General features: G+C 43.5%; 1 protein-coding gene across 3 annotated transcripts in view; it reads right to left on the reverse strand.

Annotated features, from left to right (window-relative positions):
* The window catches only part of phldb1b (pleckstrin homology-like domain, family B, member 1b), a 137535-nt gene that overhangs the window by 59420 nt on the left and 68115 nt on the right, over positions 1-10000 (reverse strand). For all 3 annotated transcript variants that reach the window (XM_063207434.1, XM_063207435.1, XM_063207436.1), the window contains exon 7: positions 1951-2160. In XM_063207434.1, the coding sequence (XP_063063504.1) occupies positions 1951-2160 (210 nt within the window). The remainder of the gene's footprint in view (positions 1-1950; positions 2161-10000) is intronic.

Raw genomic sequence — 10000 nt, forward strand, 5'->3', positions numbered from 1 at the left:
CACACACACACACACACACACACACACACACACACACACGCACACACGCACACACGCACACACACACGCACACACACACAGTTTCGTGTTTGAAGCTCTACTTCAGCAAGTTAGGAGAATAATCGTTTGAGAGTGTGGGAAGAAAGCACGACGTACAAAAAAGCTTCGCAGGCAGGCAGGCAGGCAGGCAGGCCAGGCCAGTTCTCTCCACGCCAGCCCAGCGCACAGCACTGTAGGAACAGCATGATTCAGCTGCGTCATTAGTGGTGAGCGGTGAGCTAATGGATTCTGGGCAGTGTGTGTGTGTGTGTGTGTGAGTGTGTGTGTGTGTGTGTGTGTGTGTGCGTGCGTGCGTGCGCGTTTGTGGGTGTATGTATATGTATAACGGTGTCAGTTATTCCGGGCCCAAGTAGATGGGGGCCCCTGAATGGGTTCCCCATTGCATTGTGTGTGTTGGGGGGTGGCTTTCAGATGAATGGGGGCCCGGGTTAAAGCTGCAGGCGGCCCTGGTCCCATAGCTACTCCAGAGGCATCTTCTCGCTCCCATAACTAGAGTCACACAGTGAGACAGTACAGTAGCATAAGACCTAAGACAAAAAACTAGGCCTCTGTCACCATACAGTGAAGAAACGTTGAAATAAAGGTAATTGAAATAAAGATCATCAAAATGAAGGTCTTTAAAATAAAGATGATACCTTCTCAAAGTCCAAATAATGCAACACAGCCTCATTCAGACATTTTCCAGAAACATCTTTCTAGCCTTGAAATATAATTGCTTGAGATCATCCAGTACCTTCACTGCTGCAAACCCAATGTTTACAATACAGATGACGCCTCATAATGGAAACTAAGCCTTTTCCCACACCATACGCCAGAAACCTCATGGACTCCAAATTGTAATCCACCATCAATCCACCAAGTACCGTCATCACCACAAAGCCACCGGTTGAAATATTGAAAATGACACCTAACAGTAGAAACGATGCAACAAGCCCACACTCTGACCGTCTTCCAGGAGTGTCATTCTGAAACCATTATCACTTCACATCATTCAGTGCCATCGTTAGGGTAAAACCACTGGTTGAAATACAGACGAGAGAGAACACAGAAAAGCACAAATGATGCAACAAGGGCTTATTCATACCATATTCCAGAAACGTCATGGTCCCAGTCCACATCCACAAACCCTCAGATTCATGATTCATTTCCATCATGGTTTAATAGAAAAAATATCTTAACATAAACAACACTGCAGTGCAAGCATTTGCCTACCGATATGGTATGATATTTTTGTCGGCACTCACTGTGCTGTTAGTCACTGTTAGTTGTTATTTGGTAATAATTCCTCCTTTTCTCATTGTTGCCCATCTTTGTTCATGAGGTTTGACATTGCCACCATGGCACTTTGGCCAGGTCATCATTTCAGATTTTCACCCACAAATGTTTCAGGCAAGCCCTTCTCTAGTGTGTAATGGCAAATCATGTTTATGGGCAAATAAACAAATTTGAAGAGTACTGTCCTTCGCTTCCTTCAGTCATCTTAAGTTTTATGTAAATAATTAGTCGATCACTTGCCATACCCATGAACTCACCCCAAAAACATTCCCACTAACACTATAATCACTATAATTCAAATCATGATTCACGGCCTTAAATGTATATGAGATATATATTATAGCTGTTTGACCACCACTACCCTTCCTCATTCTCATTTGATCCTAATTTCCCAAATCTTATGAACTTAAGCCCAAACATCCTACAGAGTAAAATATATATTCTCAGCAAAAATATAATTATTATTTGGTCATATTCTGAACTGAAACATAATCTTTAATTGAAGTCTGAACCCTGAGGTCAAGGGTTTTTGTGGTTGGTCTGCAATCAGGTTCCTGCATTTCGGAATCTCTGAATTCCTGAATTTCAGTTCCTGAACCAAGTGTAGCATCTCACCTCGTGCTGCGTGAGCTCCACACCGCTGGTGTCCAGCTCCTTGTGGTTCTCCACACCGCCTCTGTGCCTGCGTGCGGTGCGGGGAGAGCCCATCCTCAGCGCCTCCATGGAGGGACTCAGGTCCCCCAGGCTGCCCACCCCCACGCCCATGAGGTCGGGCTTGTTGTACTCGGCACACAGGTTCAGGATGGTCTCTAGCCTCTGACGCTCCTGGAGTAGAGAAGAGTGGAGTAGAGTAGAGTAGAGTAGAGTGGAGTAGAGTAACATTTATTAATCCCGAAGGAAATTAAGGTGTATAGTAGCATACATAAATACACAATACACAAGATATCACACACATTATTGCACAACACATTAACCATACAGAGAAGTCAGAAACCCTGTTTCAATGGCAGACATGCATGGAAGAGCAACAGAATTTCAACAGCACTAGGGATAAATTGTACCACACACTCTCTCATATTCATTTGATTGATACAATATGCGACTGGAGAATGACTCTAGGAACACAGGCAGTTCACTGACATCATAAGAGCGTAGTACAGCATACACCGCAAGTGGAGTAACTTGCTGTGTCTCAGAAAACTAAAGGCTGACAGAGAAGAGAATACTTTTCTGCATACGACTATTCATCATGCTCTGTGATTATTAAACAGCTTTCTAGAATTCTGTGAGAGTTTCCATTCATTTTGAATGGGCCACAGAGGAGTCAAGACCCTAGACTACTTTACTAATTGGTACATGTTCTAAAAATAAACAAATGAGGAAACGTTTGGACTGAAATTATACTACATTGGTTCACCGTGTTTGTAAACACAATGTTGTGAGAAGGGGCAAGACACTGGCAGCTAACCACATGAGCTAATTTTTTGACGGACATCGGTTTCCTACAATCAGAGCTTGAGGGGAAAACAAAAATGTAAAACCCATGTAGAACGGGGACATTTTTGTGCCATATTGCTCATCCCTAGAGGAGTGAGAGTGGAAGGGAAGCACCCGATAATGTACATTTTCTGCCATATCACCCATACGGACCTACATTTGAGTGGAGGGGAAGCACCTTATAATCCACACCTGTATTTCACACCTGTCAGCTTTGGGTCCAAGGCACAGATTATGACTCCATGGGCCCCTGGGCCAGACAACAAGAAAGGCCCCCCCTCAATGGGTGTTGCAGGTTTACAACAAGATTCAAGGTTTCAGGCCAGATGTTAGAGGCCCTGTGGTGTTGGGGCTTCAGGAGCATGTCCCCCGAGAACATGTGAAAATAATGTGCTTAGTAGTGTGGTTTTAGTAGAGATTCTTTAAGTATATAGAGATACAGTGCCCTCCATAATTATTGGCACCCCTGGTTGAGATGTGTTTTTTAGCTTCCAATTATTTTATTTTTTTTCTAAATAATATGGGACCTTAATGGAAAAAAAAGAGAAAAATCCAACCTTCAATACAAGTGCATTTATTCAGTGGGGAAAAAATCCCACATAAAGAAATAATTATTTGACATCAAATAATGTGTGTCACAATTATTAGCACCCCTGGTGTTAATATTTTGTACAACCCCCTTTTGCCAACAAAACAGCACCTAATCTTCTCCTATAATGTTTCACAAGATGGGAAAAGACAGAAAGAGGGATCTTCAGCCATTCCTCTTTGCAGAATCTCTCTAAATCATCCAGAGAACTGGGTCCTCTCCTCTGTACTCTCCTCTTCAGCTCACCCCACAGGTTCTCAATGGGGTTGAGGTCAGGGGACTGAGATGGCCATGGGAGGAGCTTGATTTTGTGTCTGGTGAACCATTTCTGTGTAGATTTGGCCATATGTTTAGGGTCATTGTCTTACTGAAAGACCCAGTGATGACCCAGCTTCAGCTTTCGGGCAGAGGGCAACAGATTTTGATTTAAAATGTCCTGGTATTTCAAAGCATTCATGATGCCATGCACCCTAACAAGCTTCCCAGGGCCTTTGGAAGCGAAACAGCCCCACAGCATCACTGACCCACCCCCATACTTCACAGTGGGTATGAGGTGCTTTTCAGCATGCGCATCTTTCGTGGTACGCCAGACCCACTTAGAGTGTTTGTTGCCAAAAAGCTCAATCTTGGTCTCATCTGACCAAAGCACACGGTCCCAGTTGAAGCCCCGATACCGCTTGGCGAACTCCAGACGCTTGCGTTTATGATTGTGAGTGAGGAAAGGTTTTCTCCGTGCATGCCTCCCAAACAGCTTGTTGGCGTGTAGACAGCGCCTGATGGTTGATTTGGAGACTTTGTGACCCCAGGATGCTACCATTTGTTGTAATTCTGTAACAGTGAGCTTTGGAGATCTTTTGATTTCTCTTACCATCCTCCTCACTGTGCGTGGTGGCAAAATAAACTTGGGTCCTCGTCCAGGCTTGTTTACCACTGTTCCAGTTGTTTTGAACTTCTTAATTATTCCTCTCACAGTGGATATGGGCAGCTGCAGTTGAGTGGCAATCTTCTTGTAGCCTCTGCCTGACCTGTGAAGGTCGACGCACATCTGCCTCACTTGTATGCTGTGTTCCTTTGTCTTTCCCATGTTTAAGAGTGGATAAGAGAAATGGCCTCGGTGTCACGTCATATTTATACCCCAGGGAAACAGGAAGTGATGAATTACTAATTAAATGTTCCTACATACTCTGGTAAACTTTGTAAACTACTGTAGAAATGACAGAAATGCTTCAATTATATTTATTTCCTGGGAATTGTTAAGGGTGCCAATAATTGTGGAACAGGTGATTTAATGAAAAATAATTATTTTTCAGTCAGGGATTTTTTTATTTTCTTACAATTCATTTGAGTTGAAGGCTACATTTTCCTACAATTTTCAGTGTGACAGTATTCTTCTGCAATAAACACTGAAATTATTTTAAGGCTTTTAACACATCTCAACCAGGGGTGCCAATAATTATGGAGGGCACTGTATGCCAATGTAATAGGTTGCTATGGGCACCTAACATGACCAGGTTCCAGTCTGCCTAAAGGGGCGTGTCATAATACTCCTAGCATTGAATAGAACAGTCCTTAGGTCTGCCCAGAGGGGGATTTCCACCCCCTCCCCCTTGCAATAATAGAACCCGGAAACAATGGACCAATGGAACCTCTCTCTCTCTACTCTCTCTGGTTTTAGCGCAGTATGAAAAAGGAAGTATCGAGCCTTGGGCTTCAGGGCCCCCTTGACTCTTGGGCCCCTGGGCCTGGGCCCGGTAGGGCCATGCAGTATCCATGCTTGGACTCTATATCCACCCGCTCGAGGCAGCATATATATCACGACAGACAGCACCCCACTTACCCTCCATCATAAAAGCCAAAGCCGGCGCGTAAAGGGAGAAGGGGGACGGCCATTTTTCAGACACTAACTGACAAAGTGAGTGCGGTGCCGCGCCTGTAAAACAAACAGCCGTGTCGTCTGGAGGGTCTTATCTGTTTACGCCGGCAAATCATCTGTTTTGCAGAGGAGAGAACCCGTAACAATGGCAACGGGAACCGACTGCCAAGCTGCCTGTGTGTGTGTGTGTGTGTGTGTGTGTGTGTGTGTGTGTGTGTGTGTGTGTGTGTGTGTGTGTGTGTGTGTGTGTGTGTGTGTGTGTGTGTGTGTGTGTGTGTGTGTGTGTGTGACTGAGCCAAGTCAGCTGCTGCCGGTGGTGGTTGGAATCTCTTTCTTCTCCCTCTCTCACTCTCCCTGTATCTCTCCTTGTCGCGGTCTCACCATCTCTCCCTCACTCATTGCATTTCTCTCTCTCTCTCTCTCTCTCTCTCTCTCTCTCTCTCTCTCTCTGTGTCTCTCTCTCTCTTCTCTCTCTCTCTCTCTCTCTCTCTCTCTCTCTGTGTCTCTCCCTCTCTTCTCTCTCTCTCTTCTCTCTCTCTCTCTCTCTCTCCCTCCACATAAACCGTGTTCTTCCTGGCAGTGAAGCTCCATGCTGGAGTCCAACCGCCACTTAGCCCAAACCTGCAATCTGACATCACCATCATGATCTTCTCTCTTGGCTGCACAACTTTCCACCGCCGTCCACAGCTGCCAACAGCTGCACACCATGACAACTGTGCTGTGCTGTGTGCCAGAATACACTTAATAATTATTATTATATTAACTATTCCCCCAGTTTGAGCGCGTTTATGTAACGTTTTTTAAACCTTTCTGCACGTTTGAGTTTTACCCGTCATTTCACTACAAGCTGTAATCTAGGATATAGTGTTGTTAAATGTGACAAATAAACTACTCTACTCTACTTCAAAATGTTCTTCAAAGCGATGAGGGTAAACTATTTAGGGTGTGAATTATTAATCACTTAAACGATTGTTTCTGTTTGGAGAGAAACAATGATGAAACAAAACAACAAGATAATGAAAAGGCTTTTTTTTCTTAATCAACAGTTAATGATATTTTATACAAATTCAAAACAGTAATTGGGTCACGAGTGATTAGAGCGTTGTTGACATACCACCACAGCACCCTAGTGGGGAGGCAGACAAAAATCATTTACATTTCAAAAGTGCCTCACACAATGTTAAGCTATTTTCCACTTCAGGAGTCTCTCATAGCTGTTATACTACATGCCAATTTTGTGACACAAGAAGATCAAAATGTAGCATGTGATGATCAAAAGTGCCTCGAAACAGTTAAGACGCCAGTCATGTGATGGATAATGATGAAAAGGTGACACTTAACTTGATGCCGTCATCATATGACATAGCAGTGTCATAATAGTGTCAAAACAGTACATTAAGCCGGACACAAATGCATTAAAATGCATGAAATTGCATCTAAGAAACGCACATTTTTCAAATACGTTCTGTGGTCTATGATTATGACAGTCATGAACGAGTCCTAAAAATGATGTCAATGTCATAAACATTTTATGGTCAAAATTGACATTGTTAGGGCTGTCTTTAAACGAATGTCACTTAATGACACGGTCACAAAATGTTTATGACATTGACATGATGTTTATGACATGCATGACATGACTGTCATGACACTTTTATGGCACCCATATGATATAGCATGAAAAGCATCCTATGACAGTCAGCCATGCCCATCTCAAGGGGTGGACTGGCAACCTGGCAGGTCAGGAATTTCCCAGTGGGCCGACAGTCCTCAGGGCCCGATGCTGCCAGAGATTCTTTAAGTATATAGAGATATGCCAACATAATAGGTTTCTATGGGCACCTAACGTGACCAGGTTCCGGTCTGCCTAAAGGGGCGTGTCATAATGCTCCTAGCATTGAATAGAACAGTCCTTAGGTCTGCCTAGGTCTGCCTAAAGGGGGATTTCCCCCCCTCCCCCTTGCAATAATAGAACCCGGAAACAATGGGCCAATGGAATCTCTCTCTCTCTCTACTCTCTCTGATGCTGCTGTTTGAATGTTTTTTTTTCCATAGAGAGCGGGCCTCAATAAAGATAGGCAGCCCATTGGTCTTAGACAGACCATTTGGTCTCTGTCTAGTTGCTGCAATGTGTGCAAGTAATGTGAGGGGTGTGTTAACAACTCTGTGTAGAGTAAAGCAAACTGTTAGTCAAGTTCATTATGTATTTTTGCTGGATTTTTATGGGGATTTGGAAAACTATACATTTTTGAAAAGTAGATAGTATAAGCAATCAGAAAAACAATGTTTCCATTTGCACAGGTGGCGGCCATCTTGGATTTTTCAAAATGGCGTCCGAAAAAACTATATTTTGTCATTTCTCAGCTTCTGAATAAGTTAGAACATTGATTTTAACTGCTTAACCAACATTTTCAGGGTCACTGAATCTAATGGTGTTAGTTTTATTGTTGTCAGACATTTTGTTACCACACCAATTTATTTGAACTATTGATTTATAGTATTTATGAGTAGATGGCCCACCATTTAAAACATCCTAGCTTGAATGTGCAAAACTGGTACAGTTTACATGTCCACCATTTTGCTGTACATTTACAGGCTTGCCTGTGCAAATCTCACAGCTACATTGTATCCAGTATACAGGAGCAGCGCCACATAGTGAATGTTTTGAGTGTCAACAGGTGTTCAATTTTTTCATTTGGGGGAATCCTTCAGCATGCATGCATTTTCTGTATGATAATACTGGAAACTGACTGCAAGACAGAGTGACAAATCAATTGGTGTTATTAATATTATTAATGCACATACGAGCATGTCATTAACTGGTGTTGGTGAGTGTGCTTTAGTGTAACAGTGAGGGTTCTGTTTGCTGTTTGTTCTGGTTATTTTCATGGGTGAAGAACATCGAGGTGAACAAGAGACATGTCAAGCCCATGAGCTCATTAACTGGAAGCTGTGTATTCTATGCCAGTCTGATGATGCCAAGACGGTGGTTCTGGTCCAGAATCCAAGATTAGACACTAATGGACATGTACGAGAAGTAGTTCAAGAGAGGGTCAGTCTGATTGGGACCATGAGTGATGAGTGATTGGGACCATGTTAAATCCAAAGACGACTGCAGAACTGCACAGCTGAGACACCAGGGACACAGAAAGCAGTCTAGCATCTCTCCTGTCACTCAGGTGCAACCAACAAGGTTCAAATACAGCGTGCAAGCAACCAACATGCACATCATTTCTACAGGACGGTGCACAGCCAAGAAGCGTGGCAAGAAGAGAGGATGAACAGAAATGGATGACCCAGGCCCCTCAACATCTAATTCTTCTCCACTCCACAAAGCTCAGATCTGCCAAAAGGCCGATGGTGAACTACTTTATCTGGTCAGAACTGCAAATGCCGGAAAATCTCCAAAGGCTGCTTTGGAACAGTCCCAGAATCTCACACTCAAAACTAGACTGAACACCCGCATCTCAGCAGATGATGCACATGCAATTGATGTATGATATCACAAAAGATTGTGGGACAAAACATGTGTCATGTATGGCGAGACTCAGGCCTGACAGAAATACAACTCTCAAAGAAGCCTTGATGTTAACATGTCTGCTTGAGCTGATCAACCGTATTGATGTGGAAACACAATGTCAACATGCTTGATTCAGAAGCCTTGGAGAATCATGAACTTGCATTCAGTAGAAAGTGGCCGAAAGAGAGACACACCCTTGCTAGTCTATACAATTCAGCTGGGACATCATTGATGTTGCTGGATACTTGTATGGCATCTGTTCCCTGGCCTGTCTTGGTGAAGGTTGCAATGTTTGTCCTTGTCACCTGTGCTGCTTTGTAAATTGCTTTCATGTTATCATATTCATCAGTTGTCATTGCAGCATGAACCATGTCTTCTTCACATGCTTCTGGATAGTAGGGACTTTTGACTTCTTTAGGTCATTTAGAACAGACAGATTTCAGTTATGGCAAGACTGTGAGGATTCTCTTTTTCAGCCACTTTCTACTGAATGCAATCTTTGTGATATTGGACAGCAATTGAATGTGCATCATCTGCTGAGATGCTGGTGGTCATTCTTTTTTTTCAGGGTGGGATTCTGGGACTTTACAGCAGCCTTTAGAGTTTTACTGCCATTTGCAGTTTTGACCTGATAAAGCAGTTCACTATCGTCCTTTTGGTAGAAGAAGCATGGTTTCTTATCGAGTGGACTTGTACGAAATCTTGTGGATAGTGGAGAAGAATCAGATGCTGAGGTGCCTGGGTCAGTCATTTTTCAGTCATTTTTCGAGACTTGGTCTGACCAAGTCCATAACAATTAACATTTCCCAAATGGCATGGTTGATCTGCCTCCTTAGGTTTGCTACTGGTTGACTGTTGTCGAACCAAGTGAGTGAAGTTCCCGATTTTTTTGAGATCAGAAACAATATTTACATTTCTCTTGGCCTGCCTAGAAGCAGTGCAGAAGGTGCTGCATCACTGGGAGGTTGTGGCCTGTCTAGTGCAGTTCTGCAGTCGTCTTTTGATTTTAACATAGCCCCCATCACTCAGACTGGCCCCCTCTTGAACTACTTCCAGTACATGTCCATCGGCGTCTAATCTTGGATTCTGGACCAGAACCACCTTTTGGCATCGTCAGACTGGCATAAAACACACAGCTTCCAGTTAATGAGCTCATAATGCTTGATAATGCCTCTTGTTCACCTCG

The sequence above is a fragment of the Engraulis encrasicolus genome, chromosome 9, assembly GCF_034702125.1.
Source record: "Engraulis encrasicolus isolate BLACKSEA-1 chromosome 9, IST_EnEncr_1.0, whole genome shotgun sequence".
In the NCBI taxonomy this organism is placed as follows: Eukaryota; Metazoa; Chordata; class Actinopteri; order Clupeiformes; family Engraulidae; genus Engraulis; species Engraulis encrasicolus.